Source organism: Parambassis ranga, chromosome 7 (assembly GCF_900634625.1).
Source record: "Parambassis ranga chromosome 7, fParRan2.1, whole genome shotgun sequence".
Lineage (NCBI taxonomy): Eukaryota > Metazoa > Chordata > Actinopteri > Ambassidae > Parambassis > Parambassis ranga.
In genome coordinates, this window is record NC_041028.1 from 4,393,808 (window position 1) to 4,414,771 (window position 20,964).

General features: G+C 42.8%; 1 protein-coding gene across 1 annotated transcript in view; it reads right to left on the bottom strand.

Annotated features, from left to right (window-relative positions):
- The window catches only part of magixb (MAGI family member, X-linked b), a 32,853-nt gene extending 12,971 nt beyond the window's left edge, over nt 1-19,882 (bottom strand). Inside the window, exons 1-5 of the mRNA XM_028410417.1 lie at nt 19,800-19,882; nt 10,379-10,668; nt 8,548-8,664; nt 2,181-2,300; nt 1,203-1,376 (exon numbers count right to left, since the gene is read on the bottom strand). Coding sequence (XP_028266218.1) covers nt 1,203-1,376; nt 2,181-2,300; nt 8,548-8,664; nt 10,379-10,668; nt 19,800-19,882 — 784 coding nt within the window. The remainder of the gene's footprint in view (nt 1-1,202; nt 1,377-2,180; nt 2,301-8,547; nt 8,665-10,378; nt 10,669-19,799) is intronic.
- Nucleotides 19,883-20,964: the final 1,082 nt, after the last annotated feature.

The window sequence follows — 20,964 nt, forward strand, 5'->3', positions numbered from 1 at the left end:
GCACACGACAAGTGCTGCCGAACCCATCCGCCCACACAGTATCACTTCAGAAGATGACTCAGCAGAGGTCAGGGTGTTGGATGACTCTCACAAACCCCATCCTGTCTGCATCCTGCATTCATCCCTCTCCATTCCCGGCTGCCTGCTGCCCTACCTGACTGCTTGGACCAAATATTTGGATCTCTGCCTGCCTGCGTTTCTCACCTCCCACTCTGCCTGCCTCTCTCTTATCTTCTGTGACACGCTGGCTCCCTGCCTCCACCTTTCCTAGCACTAAGCCTCCCTACCTGCCACCACCACCACCACCAATGCCACCACCCGATGTTGCTGCCTTGCTCTCTTTTCCTCATCATCTAATCTCAGATTCACCTTCTGTTCAGGTCTTGTGTGCTACTTTCTCGCTATCAGTTGTCCATGTCTGCATCTTTGCTGTGTTTACTTAGTGCTTACTCTGTTTGGGTGTCCTTTGTCACATCTTTTAGTTTTCAGTCATTAGGCTTTTCTACTTAAAAGGTCTTATATGGTTCAAATACACAAGGTCACAGAAAAGTCCACAAACTTTATGTACATTTTTGGAACTTTTTTAACTATTCCAACACCTAAACTTCACACATCAATGCATCAATTATTAACAACTTAATAATATAATATGATCAGGGCTAACGTTTCCTGCATAAAAAATTCTTGAACTTTGATACTTTGAGTTCATGTTATTGCTGCTAAAACTTTCAGGGGTTTGAGCATTCTTCCAGTGTATTGGTGTTTCTGTCTTGTCCCTGGTGATTGATAACCCTTTTAAACTCTCTGTTTGAGTGGGCGAACATTGTCTAGCACAACAGTCATCCATCACAAGAATTTTGTTTTACGGAAAAAGCATAATGATTGTATTCAAATAGTTCTGCTTCCCTGTCATGTGACTTTCTGTTCTGTGTGCTTACCTCTTTGCTTGTTCGACCTAAAGCAGCCCGACCTTCCTTTGGAGGTGATCCAGCAATCAATGAGGCCACAGCCCCACAGAGAGTTTAGAGCATACTAATCATGCTAATGATTGATTCATTTGGGCATCAGGGACTGGAGCTATAGATACAGGGACAACTGCTGGAAGCTGTGCAGCACAGCAGCTCTCTACCCTAAAAAGAACACAACTAACTTTGCAATACTCCATTAAATATTGTGTGTTCCTCTAGTTTGGTAACACTTGCCTGACAGGCCGGAGTCGTCCTCGCTGTTTACGCCTTCTTCTGCCGCCTTCTCCAGGTTGCTGAGCGATTTGCTGCGTGTGCGGAAGTTTTTGAGCAGGTTGCGGTGTTCCTGGTAGGTGATGGGGGGGCTGTCTGCGCTGATGTGTACAGGCCGTGGGGTTCCGTAGTAATTCCCTGAGACACATTAAGGCAGGAGAGAGATCATTTACATCAAAATTGACTGTGAGTGAAACAGAGTTCAAAGCCCTTATGAATACCTGAGGTAAATATTAGGGTATTCAGTAGTAGGGCAGGCTTATGCCGTTATGTACATATACAACACATAATGGTTCTACATATGTCTGTGTGTGCATTATGTATCCCTTGAGATTGTATACTGTATTTGGTCTATATTCTCAAACCATCTGCTTCCAGCTGCTAAAGATGAAATGAAATTACCTCCCCACCCCTCAGCCCATTTGGCTCTCGGAGATCCAAATGGGCTGAGGGGAAACATTAGATTAGTGAACTCAGCAGCAAGGTCACCAGCCGCTACCACTTACTGTGGCTTCAGCAGGCTTCTGCAGGCACAACACCGCTGATTGCCTCGCCAAACACGACGTGTTCGTCAATGTCACGTGTAAGGCAGGTGAGGATGACATTCATTGCTCCCATTAAATTCTTATAAATTATGGATGCTAATGTATGGGGTCTTTTTAATCAGATGCAGCACTCTGACCCTATGAGGAAACAGGAGCCAAAGATACAAGCCGAGTAGCTCCCTGCTCTGCTATTATTAACTACATACTCCTTATTATCACAGTAAAATCCAAGCATATGTTCCACTTTATGGTAGCATAATGAGGAAAAAAGAGCAACTTCACCACTAGTTGTCACTGCATCCTACAAACTGGTCCTTGGAACAAGGTATGACATTTTACATTTGCAATCACTGTATACAGTCTATGAAATGAAAAAGGTTGGTAAAGAGTTAATCACCTTTGAACTTTCCACTTTCAAGCAGTGCTCCAGACTCTTCCAAGGAGAAGAACTCCTCAATGGTAACAAAGTTGTAGTCTACCCCTGAGATTTCTCCGTCTCTGGGCTGCCTGGTTGTACCTGTGAGAGAAGAAAAACATTCACAGTCATACATCAGAGTCCTGCGACTAGCTGTGGCTGATATATCAATTAATCAAGACCCTCTCACTTCAGGGGTCATCAATCTGAGTTTAAACAAACTGCAGTTCAGCAATCTATAAATAGTCCACAATTGCATGAGTTTGACAAATTATGCTGAAGTTGTCTAAAAAGGTAACAAATTAATGGCTGTGTACAGATTGTATTTTTATGGCGCAGTGAAAAAAAACACTTCATTCATTTTACAGTATTATCTGACAGTAAAAATTAACGACACCATTTTTATCTTTTAGCCACAGGTTAACAGAGCACCCACCCACAAACCAAAATCTGCCCTTTAAGAGCACAATGATGGCAACGGACATTTACCAATCCCTCTTTATTATGATCAGATCGATAAGAACAGAATTAAACATTAATGAGGCACCGAGAAAGGCTTTAAGTCGTTCTATCACCATTGTAAAGATGGAGCACTTGGATGATCAATGGTCTGTCATCTTAATTGATTCACATTGACCTTGGCCTGGAAAAGAAAGTGCCTCCAAACCACGGCTTTTCTGCATCAGCACAGGACTCCATGTTTTCTGTATTTTAACTTCAGACCTCCAGCTAATTAAACACAAGTGCAGACATGTGGTGTGAAATCTATCACATTTTTTTTAGATGAGGTCAAATCTAGTGCAAATTGAACTATATGGCACCCATTCTGACCTTGAGATGAGTAATTCCTTTCCCAAGCGAGAATCACAACAAACCCAAACTGAGGACAAATCTCTGTCCTTCTCCTGGAGGACCACATGTGATGTCAGTGTGGGGCCAGCAGGAGGGAGTCACACCCAGCTACCCTATAAAACCCATGATTAATGCACTGCTGTCCTGGGAGCCGCTCTCCCAGCCACATGACACAGAGCTCACACACACACACACACACAGAAAAATGAGCCCTCACACTGCATGTAGACACACAGACACAAAGGACTGGACACCAAACATTAGAGAGCATGAGGCCTCTCCGCGAGCCCCTCCATTCTGTAGAGTGTTTAATATACAGTACAGTCCCAGTCAGCCACAGTCAATGACGCACAGGCCTCTGATTTTCTGCCAGCATTTTTAAGGCTTGTTGAGCTCACTCCTTTTACTGAGCCTATATTTCCATGTGCTGTAATTGAGTCTTCACATGTCGTGCCTCGCACTCTGGGATGTCTGAGGATGGACATTTTCTCCAGTGAAGTTTGACCTTTTCTTCCCAGCTTATTAGGGAAATGTCTTCTACTTGTGCTGTGACATGCCACCCTCTTTCCGAGTTTTTGGCATGCATCATAGTGGAACCTGCAGCTCTGGTCTCTAGAGTGCAACCAATGTCGGATTTACAGCAACACAAAGTCACACATGAACAGCACATTTGGTGGATTTTCATTCTCCAGAAACAACAACAGAGATGGTCAGGTTTTGGTCATGGCAAGTCTCCTTAGGGCAGAAAGGCAGGGATGGATAGCAGAGTCACTGATGATCCTTGCTGCCTTTTATCATAAATAAATGATAACACTGATACGAATGAGAGTGGAAACAACCGATACAGGCTATTGAAAATATTGATAACATTAAGGTTGGTAAAAAGATGGGGTCATTTCCAGTAAAGTATTTCACAATCTAATTAGCAACTTCATGACTTAAAGACTGTTTGAAATCGCCACCATACAGGATGATATCATGACCAGTGTGACAGTTGATAGTATTGATTAACCGATAACTGTCAGACTTGATCTTAAACAGTAAATATCCACTGGTCACAGCCCACAAGTGACCAGGAAATCAGGAGGGCTCTGTAACTACTTAAAGATCTGATAGCAAATCTCCTGATGACATCTGACTTGTGCGTAATTCTTCTCCTCCCCTCAGGACACACAGTATCTCTCCAGCTGATGTGGTGCGAGGCAGGGATTCATTATCTATGCACCCTCCTCGGAGATATATATGACATGTCAGCAGGGAGGCAGGATGGATTATTGACATCTTTTTCTTCCCCGCCTGTCCCTGTAGGCGCTGCGCACTGATCTCCTGAGACAGGGGTGAGGGAGGGATTCAAGAGGTAATTACACAGAACTCTGTATCAACACTCGGAGAGAGCTGTCTGTCAAGATCACCGCGCACACAAATAGCGAACAATGAATCGTGGAGTTGAAAAGGCCACAGACAGTCTGCCTGACATGCTGGAGCGAGCATATTAGAATAACTAAATGATGATGTTTCTTATCTCTGACTCACTCTGAAGACAATTACAAAAAGCTTTTTTGTGGAGGAGACAGAGACGCAGCCAGCCTTGATACCGTGACTTTGGCTCTGAATCATCCAAGGGCACAAGGAGAAAATGGTTACTATACACAATATGGATGGGAGAAGGAGAGGAGGGGTGATGTAAGGTCCTCAGATCCTGCACACAGAACAAAATGGTGTGAATTAAAAGGGTCATAAAACTGCTTTAAAAGGGACCGAACATGTTGTTTGTTGACACATGTGCTTTCTCCCTAAAGCTACACAGGAAGCATCCTGTCTGCCTGAATATGAGCACACAGGTCCATTACACCGCAGTCATCCCCTCCTCCTCCTCCTCCTCTTTGGCACTGATAGACATTTGCTTTTAATTTAATTCCCCCTCCAGATTATTGATACAGTAGCCTGCCTTCACTTAATTCTGTCATTCATTTCCATTTTTATGCACTGCCCTCCTGACTGAGCCTTTGTAATGTTATTTCTTGCATCAGTGCCAGCTCTGATATCAGAGAACATTATCTCATCAAAAGCATTCAAGGATTGAAATACTCTGTAAATAGCACAGTGTTACTAAGCCACCGCTCCACAAAAAGAAGTAAAACAAAACACCTTGTCACACTCTTATTTTTGCAGTAAAAGCATTTTAACAACTTAAAATCAGGCTTATGACAATATTTAGCAATTGTGTGTAAAATAATCAACTACAACACAACAGAGCACCTCTGAGGTCCTGAAGGGGGCCACAATGAGCCACTGATGAAAACTTCCCAGCTTTATGTTGTCTTTAAACACAGCTGCTTGCTCCTTGAGGATAAACAACAAACAAAAAGGAACATTTTCAGCTTCTAAGTATCTACAAGTGGTCTGAAAGTGAGATGGGATGTTTCCCTGAGCCGTCCTGGGGTCAGGCAACCGTGTGTGTGTGTGTGTGTGTTGGTGTCAGCACAAGAACAACGGCATCTTACTGTGTCATCTTCAGCAGATCAGGGGATTACACAGCCAGCGGCTGAGCTTGCCTTGTTGTCACTCTTAGTTGAATAAAGCAGTCGGAGATGGGAGGTAGGATGCAAAGTTTGGCACCACTTGCAGTACTGCTTCTTGGTAATACATTATCACTAAGTGGAAACAATCCACTGTTCCAAGTCTAAAACCTTCCTGGACAAATCTTTTAATAATCAAAGTTACAAAATAAGAACTAATTTGGGAAATTTTGTCCCTGAGCAGCTGCTGTACACAAGATAAGAGCATCTTTTTTTATTAAAAGGACACTCTCCATGAGCTTCACTTTAATGTCCTGGTCACTTTACTGATTAGCCTTTACCTTTTATGTTGTTTATTTTCCCTTTATTGTGTTTGGTCTACTTGCAGTGCCTTCAGTTCTCTTGGCTGCTGTACCAGTGTTTTTGTCCTTAGATTGCACAAAAGGTGTTGGGATTGTAATAAAACACAAATGCAGATCCCACTGTTCTGATTCCAATAAACAGTACTTTTCCACTAAAATTATGTACAAAACAATATACCATTGACAGTATCACAATATATTTAATCATAGTATCATGATATTTATCGTAGTCCCATTACATCGTGTAGTCTAAGAGTGACAGTTTTTCACTTTTCACGTGTTCTTGTTCTTTGAGTCTGTTGTCTGGCATGGTGGCAGACCGTCCCACATGACCTACTTCCTGGACTAAAGGAGAGATTAGCAACAACTCCGCACTGCCATGGCAAGGTTAAGACTGCACACACACACACACACTGGGTGGTCAGTCTCCTCAAATCGCTGCAAACACACACTCAGATGTGGGATCTTCTGGCTCTGACATACACCAAGACAGGAGTACCCTTTTCATTCTCATGCCATGTAATACGGTGCAAAGAATACACAACACAACACCATCTGCCTCTAAACTCAATACAAAATGTATGGAAACCCGAGTGATGGTGGCAGCTCTCCATTAACAGTGAAAAATGTCTTAATTTCTTCATTAAAAACCAGAAATTATTGTTGATTTTTTAATGTTCACAGGCAAGGAATGGCCACATTAGCAGAGCTGTAAACACTGAATTACACACATCAGTGATGGAAGATGTGGGACCCAGCTGAGTTTTCTTATTCATCAGCTCAGGTCCACTCTCTCAACCACATCTAACCCTTCATGAACTCACGCCTGACTACACGAACACTCATATACATGCCCTGCATCTCATTTCCTTTTCTTGTCATGATCAGCAAGAACCTCAAAAATATTCATTGACTGTATAACAGATGGACACCGCAGTTCTGCTGCCACCCCATTGTACAAAAATGAGGCCAAAATATCTTGCTTACAGGCACTGCCATGTTGGGAAACTGTGCCATCTTGCAACAAGAGTCTGTGCAAGAGGTGAAGCTGGCTGCTCTGTTGACCGTCACATTACTTCCTCCTTTTTTTAGCCATTCAATAACTAAACATATCAACCCGAACCATCACTAAGAAAAATGTATGTGAGGAGTAGTTTTAGTGTTTAGTTGTGTCCATGTCGCCTCCACTATCATGGAGGAGGCGGGGTTTATGAACAATAATGCAGTCATCCACCGGGGGCCAGTCCAGAAGTTTTGGCCTAACTTTTGCTGAGCTGTTAGGTCATCCATCTTTATTCAGCCTCTGGTACAGATACAGACACCTCCTATGTTGATACCAGGACAGTCAGTACACAGTAAAGCCTGGGATTCATGGACATCACAGGTTTCCTGTGACTGCTGGAATCTGATTTAACTGAATCTGCTGGAGCTCACAAGGAGAGCTTTCAGAACAAATTATCCTGAGACACAGCAAAATAAAGGTTAGGGTGGAAGACAATGGATCATCTCCTCTCACTTTGTTTGCCTTTTGCAAATGTCTGGTCTGTGTCATGCTACCTTTTAGTTAGAGTATTTCCTCACAGATTTTACTAACAAACATTGCTGTGAAAAAGCATATACACTGTGTGGAAGGTTCCTATTTGCACAAGAGTTCCTGTTTGCAATAGATACATATCTATCTTACATGAGTTGTTAACTGCTAATAATCTGGATGCCCCACTGTGGTCATCAGATACATTACAGCAATAATATATTCTGTTCGGATCCATGCCATAATACTAAAGACTTCAGGGAAAGATGTGAAGATATCTAAATACATACCGACTTTATTCATAAGTATCAAAATAAAACAGTTTGTTTTTCATAGTGTCATACAAACCCAAGACAAATAGCCTGAAGCTCAGGGGTGTGGATCCTAACCTGCCACTGTGGATAACCCCAGTATTGTGTCAATACTGTCTGTTGCTATGGAGATGTCCAATCTGATTTGTCTGTCTTACCGGAGCTAGATTTAAGATGTTTACATCCTGCTTTGTCCCAAACTCAGACCTCCACATCTAATTATTTATTTTTTTATATTTTGTAGACGTCCTTATTTCTATTATTGCACAATGATATCTATGAATCTATATTGTTTTGTTTTGAGTGGTCAAGTCATGATTTCTTAAAGATGTTACTGTCTTTTTCAGTTGCACAGGATGGGGCTAGACCATCTAGGGGGTCCTGGTAGAAAACTGCATGTAAAGGACAGGTGCTTTATCAACTTACCTTCACCAGTAGAGGATCACCATGTAGATACAGATTCCATTGAAGAAAGCAGAAACCTTAACCCTTTAGATTATATGGACAATTAATGTGAACTGTCCCTTTAATTAAATTCCTTCTTTGCTTGCATTCATTGACATACGGAAGTGAGGGAAACACTTCTGCAGGCCAATTAACACTAACCTGATAGCAAGTAGAAGATGTGTCAAAGAATTAATGAGGCCAGTAAGTAACAAACAAAAGAGAAACCGTATGCTTAGTACCTTAACATGACAAGCCCAGGGTGCCTCATATGACAGCAACAGGAAATGTTTCTACAGAGCAGACTTAATAATACAAAAAAGGACTTACATGGTACAGCACGGAGGTAGAGGTTCTCTCTGATGACCTGCTGAAGCTGGCTGTCCACTGAGCCGGGTGTGAAGCACTTACTCAGATACAACCTGAGATCCTTGCACAATGTGGAGCCTGAGGGAAGGGCAAAGAACACCAGTATGGAGGGTGGGGGGGGCAGGAAAGAGAGAAGGGAGAGGAGGGGAGGGGAGGGGGGACATTAAGAAATGAGCTCAGTAAGCATAAACACTGTAATGATGTATGTTCAAATTTATCTAAAGTACTAATCCTTACCCCTGCCAGGCTTGATTTAACACTACTGCTTTACAACCTAGACTTTCACACCCAGAGAGCAGCTCTGTATATCACTTCACGTTCTCCCTACCTCATGCATATACAGTCTACTGAGGTTAATTGCTCCAGACACACCAGTTGAGACTTTGTCACCAGGGGAGGCAGAGCTGATCAACACGGCTCAGTTTCCTCCGCCTGATCTCTTAATATCATCTGGAGTGCTTTACGGCCCCTGATGACAGGCCACTTGCTGTTATGGATGGGCTGAGTGCATCTCCAGCTCGTCACTGTGACAGACGACCACACGGCCGGTGCTTCCCCTGCAGGCCGCCTCGCCTGGACGCCCACCACGCCCCCGCCCCCCCACACCGTCTGTCACAATGGTTCTGCCCAGTAACAGACTGAATTTGCTACTTGCTATTTAAAAAAAAAAGTCACAGTGGTATAACTTTATCAGTGGAAACAGTCATCTGCACGTACGTATGACTGGTCACATATGGCTGCTGTCTGTAAAGGGAAATGAATCCAGCCTGCTGCCTTTTGGGAGACAGGATGGGCTTTTGTTCATCACGTTATGAAACAGCTGCTATTTTCTACTCTGTTGAAGAGCAAAAATCTGAACATTAGCTCTATGAAAATGAATAAGCCGGCAGTGTTTTTATTTTATAACAAATGTGAAATCTCTTGCATATTCTGCAAACATCTGTCAAGAGGATAAAACTAATATGGGCCTGTACTGTCATAAAAACACTAAATAAAACTCTAGTTGTCCTCTGACTTTAGTGCTTTAATGTGTCTTTTGCCTTTAGCGTATGAAGCCTGGTGCCCTGTATATATTTGGAGACTGGAGCAGAGGGAGTTGTAGTAGTAGTAGTTGTGAGAAGGAGGAGGAGGAGGAGGAGGAGGAAGAGGAGGAGGAGGAGGTGTGGTACAGCAACCCAGAGCATCAGCTCATCCATCACTGTCGTCACTGCATGCAGTCAAGCTGCTCAGAGAGGACCAGGCAGACTTCAGAAATGATAATGGATCTACCAGCGGCAGAGGGAACAGGAGCAAAGGTCCCCATTTACACCCCTGTGGCCAAATCAGCTATCAATCTAGGAAGCAAGGCCATCGGGAGCCGCAGTCAGGTGACACTTCAGTGACATATGGCTCTGTTCAGAGCCGACAGAGATATCCATCCCACCAGCCCCCTGTTCTAAACATCAAGGCCCCTTGCATGTGTGATAGACAACTATATCGCCACACTCCTGTCATGTGTCATCAGCAGATTTGACCTCCTGCTCACATATTGACCAGTTGCCTTGACATACACAGACTAATTGACGAGGACAAAATCAGCATCAGTGTGCTACAGGCTGCAGATTTGGCTGGTGGGAGATTATTATGGATGACAGCTTGGACAGCAGTGTAACAGATTGTTTGGGTGTAGTCTGATGAAAAAAAGATAAACAGCAACAAGTTTAACCGTACAGTGAGGGAGTGAAGATGTCAGTCGTGATTATTTACCACAAGGAGCCGCAGATTTGTGTTTGTGTGCGTTCGTGAGTCGTACCTGGCGACACAGTTTTGATTCGGATGGGGTGGGGACAAGAGTTGAGGACACCGCGGACGTCTCCTAATGTCATCCCTAAGACAGGTGTTCCCCCAATTTCTAGGATGATATCACCCACTGTGAGGCTGCCCCCCGGAGCTGATGTGACAAAAGGAAACTCTCCATAATCTGCTCCTCCACCGATGGCGATCCCCAGCTCCCCCGACGAACCCAGCAAGGGGACAAAGCTGTCCTGCACCTTGGAACGCCAGTGCAGCTTCTTCACCGCTGTCTTAGACATGGCAAATGAGCTGAGGAGAAAAGGGAAACAGGATGGAAGGAGAGAGCAGAAGGTGTGAGGCAGTTAAAAAAAACTGTCAATTACATAAGCAGGAGAATGATCCCGTGGTGTTATTTAACCTTTGTCAGTTGTCGGCGGCTACAGTCTGGGGAGTTGCAGGGGTTTCACATCAGAATGCGTACAAAAAAAGTCATGAATAATTCAAGCTTGGATAGGTGAGGCTATAGAACAACACAACATGGGGAGCTGTGTGTGTTTGTTTTATGCAAACATACTACAGCACAGCAGCTACATGACTGCCCAACCAAAAGAATCAGAGACACTTTCCCTCATGTTCTCTGTGCTTGCTGTAGGCTGACGTTATGTTTACAGACAACACTGGAGTTAGTGCACGTTCCAGCACATCCACAGTCACATGGGAAAATCGAGTTTATGTCCACAGATAGAGGTAACAGTCAGTGGATGCACACATATGTTGACAGACCAACTAACACCAAAATCTTTACATACACACAGTGATGCATGATACTTTCACACGAATATAGATTTTAAAGATTTTTCTTTGGACAGTGACTCATTACCCCGTTTTGTTGCACAGATCCAGCCTATTGTCTGTAGTAATGGCAGCTGGTCGCAGTTAAGGTGAGAAGTCTTAAGGCAATGCTGTTCTGAAAATAATGTGTTTTTCTTCCTGGAGAGCAGCTGTGTGTGTGTGTGTGTCTGTGTGTTAGTGTGTGTGCATGTGCATGTGTCTCAGGGCGGTGGGGTGGATGCAGCCGACACGGTGAAGATTTGTTTGAGTCGCCCCTGATGTGACAGCGGTGATGCCAGAGAACAGAGAGCGTTCCTGTGACATTATCAGAGCAGCACTGTCACCTTAACACACAGGAGAAGAGGAACACAAGGGGCAGGTTATCAGGATCAGACAGACACAAACACAGCGTGGAGAAGAAGCTCATTAGAGAAGGAAGGAATACAATCAAATCTGTGGAACTAGCTTTGATATCTGTCTGTTCAAATTTGAGTGTGCAACACACAAAGCTGGAACCAGAAGACAGTTAGCCTAGCTTAGCATAGAAAACTTGGCTCTGTCACGTCCTTATGCAAACCTGTGCCAGGATATACATACACACTGACAATGTATAGCTGCTCAGTAACATAAGTAAAGTAAAATTGATTGATGTGGCCATGCGTTTGAAAAGTGCTTATTGATGACATGGCTTGACTCAACATACAGCACATGCACTGTACATGCTGCAGAAGTTTTTCTATCGACATAGATCAGACACGTGACACTACCAACATATCTGTGACAGGCAAACAGATCGATAGATGTTACTATGAGATTGAGAACGTTTGTACCGCTGGAATTTAAAGGTGCTCTAAAATGAATGCGTTTTAAGGACTTCGACACGATGGGTTCCTTCTTAATTTAGTGTAATTCTGTTACTTAGATGCTGAGACAAATCAATGGTATGCCTGTCAACATTGAAAATTAAAAAACAACTTTCAAGTTTAACACAGAATTCAATACAAGAATACAATGAATTTCATTTTAAATACAATCCTTTTTTCCTCCCTTACAGCTTGCCCATTTTAACATTGAATTTCCATTGAGAATCTTTTATAACTATTAGCATAAAGCTATTAAAAATATACACTTCACCCACACAGACTTGCTTAAATGCAATATTTTAAATGAACAATGCCATCTGAAGTCTTACTGTGACCCAAAGATCAGTCATTATCCATCACTTCACTAAGACACAATCCTCTTAAAAGACTGTGGTGACCCTCGGCTGAGTGGGATAACACGCCCAGAGGGCAAAACCCAAAACCCAGCCCTAGCAGGAGCCCCCTGGGGTTCTCAGGCCTAGAAGACATAATAAGACTGCTTTAAAGAGTGAGAGAAGGACAGGATATATCTAATCCGTTCCAGTTGACTGGCCATTCAACTGGCAGAACTGACAGAGATCCTCTTCCATCCTCTCTCCTACTGCTCAGCAAAAGGACAGAGGTCCCCGGAGTTTTTCTTCTTGTAAACTAATAGACAAATGAGCAAGAGGGGAGGCAGTGACTGCAGCTTTGGATTTAAAAAACAAAAAGCATGTAACAATGCAACACAAATGGACAGTTAGTGTTTTTCTTTTCTTGCACTCAGAGTAACAGGAGAGGAGTACGGAGGTCAAATGGAGATCGAGAGGAACCGCACAGCCTGAGGTTGGCAAAGGACTCACTTGTTTGACCTTGCAGGACTCCAGCTCAGGCGACAATGAGACAAAATTGGACCAACAGTTGAGCTGTTGTCACAGACTTATCAGGAGCCCTACAACTCTGCATTTGAGTTATGGAGCCATAGTTTCAGCACATTTGAATATAACACAATAAAACAGTAGTAGTGCTGTTTAGACCAGCATGGAAATTATGCTTCTCACTTCATCTTTGCCAAATAGTGCCCCCAGTACCTTCCTCTCTCTCTCTCTCTCTCTCTGTCTCTCTCTCTACCCCACTGTGAAACCTTCTGCAGCAACATTGTCGACCTGCTTCCCAAAGCCGCCCATCCATCCACCCACACACAAAACACAGCAATACAACTGGCATTAAGTGTGCAGTGACAACAGAAAAAACACACAAACTTTTTCCATCCAATCAAACACAGCAGATTCCCATGTGCATAAGTCCAGAGTAATGATTCTATAAGCTGCTGGTCCCTTCATGCTTTATCTAAAGATTTCTGGGAACTTCTCTGCAGTAGTAAAGATTAAAATGCTAAAAATAAAACAACTGATAAGTTAGGAGTATTATCCTGTTGAAGCTGCACGGCTGCATTGTGTGTCTGCATAATGCGTAAAGAGGCAGAGCATGTTGCCCGAGATGTTGCCGTTGTCTTGACCTCCGGCGTCTGATGGGGGTTTAATGAGCCACAGCCTGTCAGGTCTGCGGACACCTGGACTCGTCCCGCTGCAGACACACACCCTGACACACTCTCTTTTTCTCTCTCCTGTTTGTGTTGACACTACAAACTGGCTCTACACACTCATGTGCATTAAAGACACAGTGATAGTCACCTTTAAGGCCCGGGAGAAACACTCTGATTTTGGTCAGCCATGTGATTTAGAGTAATTTACTGCATATAAGATAATCAGTATTTTGCAGTGAATGCAGTCTGAATGTCATTTTAGGCTCCTGCATTATGCAGAAGCTAGAATTGGGAGTAACAGTGACAGTAAATCAAATGGTCATAATTCATCCTCATAATTGTCTCTTAGGCTGCAATGTTACATTGTGTAAATTGGAGCTGTTTTGCAGCAACATGTGGTATTGAACTGATGATAAACACTCATCTCAGCACTGCTTCAATTTAAAGGTTTAACTTCTAAGGCTTTTACAGTGCTAAATGCTAACATGAGCATGCTGAAAAGCTCACAACAGCCATGATAACATGCTAATCATAAAAAACACAGACTCTGCCATCCTAAAACACAAACACTGCAGTCAACAATGTAATTGCAGGGGACACAACATACAGATTCAAGGGTATATAACCCTATAAAAAGAATGCTCTATTGAGATTTCTGACCTTTAGGTCAGGAAAGAGCTGACCAGTACGTATCCTGTTTCACTGACTTCCTCTCCCAACAGCGACCTGCTCAGAATCTCTAAGGCTTGCAGCCCCGACCATCCAGTGTAATTTCAAACCACAGCACATCTGTCAATGGCTAAACACACATCCTACTGACTCGGAGGCTATTCTTAGAGGTCTTTTATTTTTTATTCAATGTTATTTTTCTCACCATATCTATCTATCCAGAAAGCATAAAGCATGGCAGTGCATAGTATGCACAGCTGCACCACACTCGCTGCATGAACACGCATGCTTGTATCATCCAGAACATTCATTGCTCATAGCTAATTAACCACAATAATTCATTTTTCCAGCTAAAAGAGAATCAAATTACGAGCTTCATCTTAACAAACTTTGCATTTTAATTACTGCACTGTAATAGTACCTTATGCTGCAGCAGTGCCAATGTGGACATTTCAGGTCCTACACAATTAAAATCTTCACAGAGATTAGTCTAAAAAAGCTGAGGTCATTTCAGCAGCAGAATATCTTTATTACAGAACAAATTAACAAAGCAGTTATTTCAGGTTGTATCTCGGGGGTGTTAATTTATTGAAGTTACAAAGATGAGCTTTGCCATGGAGCTCAATAATTCAAAGTCAACTTGAAGCAACGAAGCAATGACAAGAGGGAATCGTACTTGACAACAGGCTGCAGAGTGTCCTGAAAGACCTTCAGAAAAAAAGCGGGTGTAAGCAAAGTGCATTAATTAAGACCATTGAATAATTGAATTGCTCTGTAAAAAAATAAAGCAGCAACAACTCAAACTGGCAGATTTATCCAGCAGGGTGACATCCAAGATGGACGCTCTTCAATTTAAAACAGCACTTAATGTCACTTCACAGCTGTTAGTGGCAAATTTTACCTTCAATCTGGCAGCAGCTCAACATTCACATACTTCTTCTCCCTGTATCAATAATATGTGTGCAGCTTTGTGGTGAAAGCGGTGACTGTCAGCTCTCGTGAGTCTCCACATGTTCCTGATGTCTATCTACATGCCGGCCCTCATCCCCATCAAAGCTGTGTCTCAGCTTGTGATCAGTCTCTGACATAATCGGCTTTGACCACAGAAGAGTTTCCTAAAACTTTTACAAAGACAGAAAACTTTTAATACAACCAGTTTTTTGCTCTCTGTTTGATAAAAGCAAAAAAAATCGAATTTTTATGTCACTGTGTTATTTTTTTCTGCACTACTGATCGGTACATGCTCGTAAGAGCTTTTGTTGGTTTGACTCGTCATGTTCGCTCTGTTGTCCACATTTAGTTTCCGCTCTAAATGAAGTCTACAGTAATGAAATTAGCCTGTTCAATTAGCTCAGCTAGAATGCTTATGAATTTATGTACGCTTGTTTGGTATGTTTTGCAGGCTTGCTGAAAGTTTAAAGAACAGAACTGTTGTCTTTCCTAAATGTGAATATTTGGGGGATGTTGATGGACTGACTGTGTGGTTTGTCAGCAAGAGTGTGACCAGCATTCCTAAAAACCTCCATTTGTCGGCCTCTCTGTGAAGGCTGGCAGGGAATACACAAATGAAATGACTTGAGGTTTTTTTATTGCTGGTATATATGTCAGCATGACTGATGGTTACATAGTAAGGTTATTGCTGACCACTGTTACAGCACACCTAAGTGGTCGCCGCTTTGAACATTAATTTTATTAATTTCTGATTAATTAAATAGTTTCATTAAAGAGCATTATTTTGTCAACTCTCCCACAGCATCACATATTAGATGCATGGTCAGAGTCACATTGTGAAGATAACAGTGTTAACAGAGCTGCTATCTTCAGCTTCATATGTGACGTTGAGTGTGGCTCAATCACTGATTAGCTCACTGCTGAATAATTTATTGATTGATCAACTACTCATTTCAATCTACATTTTTATAGATTTTAGGGTTTATGGGCAAACATGTAATCTGATGATGTAACTACAGGCTAAATGTACTTCAAGTGGCTCCAACGGCAGGTTGATCCCTGTGCTAAACTTTACTGTAGAAATAAACATGTTTACAGCCTGGTACACAAAACAACTGTACCCCGCCTCTCACCCGTAGATAGCTGGGATAGGCTCCAGCCCCCCATGACCCTGCCCTGCAGGACAAAGCGGGTTCAGATGAAGGATGGATAGATGGATAAGTAAGTAAGTAACATACTAAAGTTGGTGAAGTCTTCAAGTGGCTGTGAGTGCTCTTATCTGACAAGACATCACCTGCCCTTTTCAGCTACACTCAGTTCTTTCTCCTTTTTTGGACAAGCTGTGAGTCAAGAACTGGCAAGATGGAGTTGGCGGAGACTCCAGGACACTCACAGACATTTTGATGGATGACAATTGTGTTTGAAATCTCTGAAACACTCACAATTTAAGGGTAAAGCATTACACTACTGCTGCAACTAACATCAGACAGCTTCCTTGTCTTAAGGATCATTACAGGAAACATTTCCTGCCTCGAGCAATAGGACTGTATAACACCTCATCTTTGTGTCATAGATAACACTCAAAGCAATTGCTGTAACTGACACATTTTGCACATGATCTAGCTCTTTAATTGCACACTATTGTATTTGTACATATATTTTATATCTCTGTTTTCCTGTAAATAATATTTATACTGTTTTTCTTTACCTTTAGAGATCCATGTTTAGTATGCTGGGTGCCTGTATATAGCTGCTGTAACAGTGAAATTTCCCAGCTTGGGATGGATAAAGTACTTCTATATAATCTATTAGTTCATAAAAATTAAAACTAAACTGTTTTTTTCCTCAAAAATGATCAGATATCTTTAGAAAAAATCTTGAATACAACATTCATTGTCGGGAAAAGGCTAATGTAGTAGGAAAAAAATTGATGTTTTATTATGCTTATCTAACTTGTCTGCCTTTAAAGTTGTAGTTAAGATGTTGAAAGACAAGTGAAGAAAACAATCCCTACAAGTAAACCCATCCCACACATCGAACACTAAGCTTATCTCTTCACATTAACCTGTGGTGCAGCACACTGCTCCTAATCTTACAGCATCCTTCGGAATGGGTGGTGCCAGAGGTCAGCCAAGTAAAGCATCTTAAATAACCAGTGACCTCAAAGTCATCTGGAACTGAGAGACTGGTGGAGCGGCAGATGGATGGAGAAAATGTACAAGAGGAATTCTGTCTGACGTCGCCGTCTTGTCTCCGTTTCGGCACGCTGACCTCTCCCGCTGAACATTTACACCAAACTGTGCGAGCAACACACTAAATCTCACTGATGCTCACTCACTTCCAAATCTAGGGCACGGGGGTGCTCAACACAAAACAGACAGCAGTGGCAGATTTAAAAATAAAAGATTAAATGCTTGTGGGTTGAAAAAAAAAAACTAAATATCTCCCTCTGTCATACACATGCACGTAATCATTTCCCTCTCTTACAAAGTCAATACAAGCTGAGTACATAAGAATGAATGAATTCTCCGCACGCCATCAGCAAATCCAAAGTCTACTACAGCGCATGATTTTATTAAACTATTATTAAAGCTGCTCCCATGTTGACTACAAAAGGGGGACTTAGCATGAGATTAAAACATTGTTGAGTGACACACACAAACACACACACACACCAGCTCAGAGATGCCCCCCTTGAGGAAACTGTATATTTAGAGTCATGGGATCAAGGTCAAGGCGGGGGGGGGGGGCACATTAGCTGGGCAGGTTGTGTTGAGTTGTGTACACTCTGCTCTTCTGAGGAGTAACCCTGTCACAACAGGTCCGCTTTTACCCCATACGCCAGGAAGCATTACACCCCTGGCCGCTATCGCAGATGAGCTCGCATCAGGAAGAGGGAGCAGCTTAATTAAACAGAGGAGATCAGTTCCTCAACAGCGATGATGGATAAGAAAGCAGACTGAAATTAGCAAAATGAAAATGAGATGATACAGTAAATAGAGTCGGTGCCAGTCTGGAAGTGGAACAGAAGGAAACAGAAGCAACACAGAGCAGGGTGTGGTAACCTTAGAAAAGAAACTATAATAACAAAATGAATCATTCATGAAGAAATGGAGGGAAGCTTCAGTTCACTATAATGAACATTTTTGTGAGGTCGCAGTTTGGTAACCTAAGCAGGCCTTCAAGGGTGTGAGTGTGTGTGTGTATATACGTGCGTGTACCTTCAAGTGTGTGTAAGAGAGATACTGCTGATTCAGTAGGGATGGGTGAAGGTGACCCTCGCCTGCTCCTGCTGCCTGTCTCACCACCTGATATTGATCCCAGTTGTCCAACTCAGGTCTGACTCAAGGATACATGGATTCATTGCCTTCTTGACATTTCAAATATGGCACTGTGTAAATTGTAACTCACTGCACTATCATTGATTAGTTATTGATCTGCCACCTCAGTCACAGTCTAATCTAACGGCAGCTTAGCTGATATAAAAACTGAATCTCAATGTGTATAAAGGTGTGTGGACACTACTACCCGGCATTGTTGTTGTTGTTGTTGTTAAAATTTCATATCAGACTGTTGAGCACTAAGAATAGAGCAGGCTACAACTGCAGAATTCAAATGCAGTGGCTGGGAGCAAAGGTTTGAACCACAGATGGGAGAATATGCCTGCGTAGCCCTGCCCTGTCAAGGGTAAACTGCCTTGCACACACACACACACACACACTTTGTTTTCACCACACCTTAAAACAGCAGCATGAATATGCATGATGCCGAAGGACACCAGGAGGTACATAATTAGACAATCAACAACTCCCACATGACATGCATTACTATAACAGAGGAGAAATTGCACCTCACTTCATCCACTCCTCTTGAAAGCAGTGAAAGCGGAGTCGTGTTTATATGTCGACATGCATTTCCACTTACGGCTGGTTCAAACTTGGAAGTGAAAAGGAGGACAACAACAGCAGAAGAAAACACAGTGCAAAACTGGTACTGGGCTCTCTACATGAGACTGAAGAGTGTGAGGACCAGAACAGTGTGTGTGTGTGGACAGTTCAACACCACATGTCCCTCCCTCCGTCTCTTCCAACAAATTAATGATTCATATTAACAGCATAACCTTGACTGCTCTGCAAAGCTGGAGCAATGCACACACTATTATGTCAGGGTCACACATCCATCACTTCAAAACAAGCTATCAAACAGGGACACACCCTAAACAAACTGCACACACACACACACACACACCTGACTGTGAACAGAGCGGCTTTTGCAAGTCAGTCTATTTCTCACAGCAAGGTGGGAGCAGGTGCATGTTTCATTAAGAGTATTTCTGGAGCAGGAGACTGAAACGTGAAACACACACACACATGTAAATAAACTTTGCAGACATGAAACACATGATCAGCAGCTGATATAGAAACTTCATCAGTTATCCCCAAAGACCTGCCATCCACATTGTTCACTCCCCCTTAGGTTTACATGCACACACACACAATCTCACTCACTCACACCCCCCTCTTACTCTCTCTCTCTCACACACACACTTGGGTTACACACAACAGATTCTCACATTTCTCATATTTAGGGAAAATACTGACCTGCCTTGTCGCTGACACACACACATTCTCTTCAAGCAGTTCAGCCTTTCAAAGAGGATCCGTTTAAACGCGTCTATATACATTGACCCGGCTGGATGATAAGCCAGTTCTTCAATAAACGGAGTTGCTTGATTAAAAAGCAGCAGCAGTGGCAGACAGCAGCCAGCAGCAGCCTGATGAAAAAAAAAAAGCGGTGTGTGTGTGGAATGCAGTGATGAGTGGATGCTGTGCCACCGTATCCCAGAGAAAGTCAGAAACGATGCGCACGGCTGACGGGATATTTGGACACTAGTGATGCTCTGAGAGCCGTGGTGATGTTGTAGAGAGAGAGAGGGAGAGAGAGAGAGGGAGAGGAGAGAGCGAGGGGAGAGAGGGAAAATAACACACACACACACACACTGTCCTGCAAATCTGACAGTGGCCGCTCATAATTTTTAGCAGCAGCTGCATGCACTACAGGATGAATGGACGCCGTGGTTCACATCGTAACTTCTGCAAAGTGTCTTTATTGCGCAATAAGTGCTGGACTTGTACGATTGTCTTACCTTCATGTTCGTTTTCTCCGCATCAAATCCTCACTTCTTTCCTTTGTCAGATAGTCCAGGGTAATTATTTAGGGTTAGATGGGTAGCCCATTCTGGTCGATGTAAATACTGTAATCAACAAAAAGAAAGACGTCGGTAAAAATCGATTTGACCGGCTAGAGGTGTCATTGAACTGCAGGCGCGGTGCGCAGCGCCCGGAGCGTCAATGAAGGAAGATTGGATTAGATTTGGCTTTACTGTCCCGTGTCAAGAGTGGCATGCAGGTTGCTCTTCCTCCTCCTAAAATGAACTTTTGAAGCAAAGAAATACTGACGAATGGCAAATGAGAAGGTTATCTGGAGAAGTTGAGGAGCACGGAGGGGAGGGAATAAAAGAGTTAAAAGTACCGCCCCTAGCTACGGTCTCTTTGTACCTGCATCAGCAGCATCACTTTTCGCTTACGAGTTACAATCAGGATTTAAAGGCGTGAGAACCTGATTTACAGGGAAGTTTTTTAAGTCAATTTTGCAGTCAAATTAAACTTGTTATGGCCATTAAATTGTACTGTCTGTAGTTTCTTTCATATAGAACTTTACACGTTCAATTCCACAGGGAAAATCATATTGAAAGCATGTTTTTGA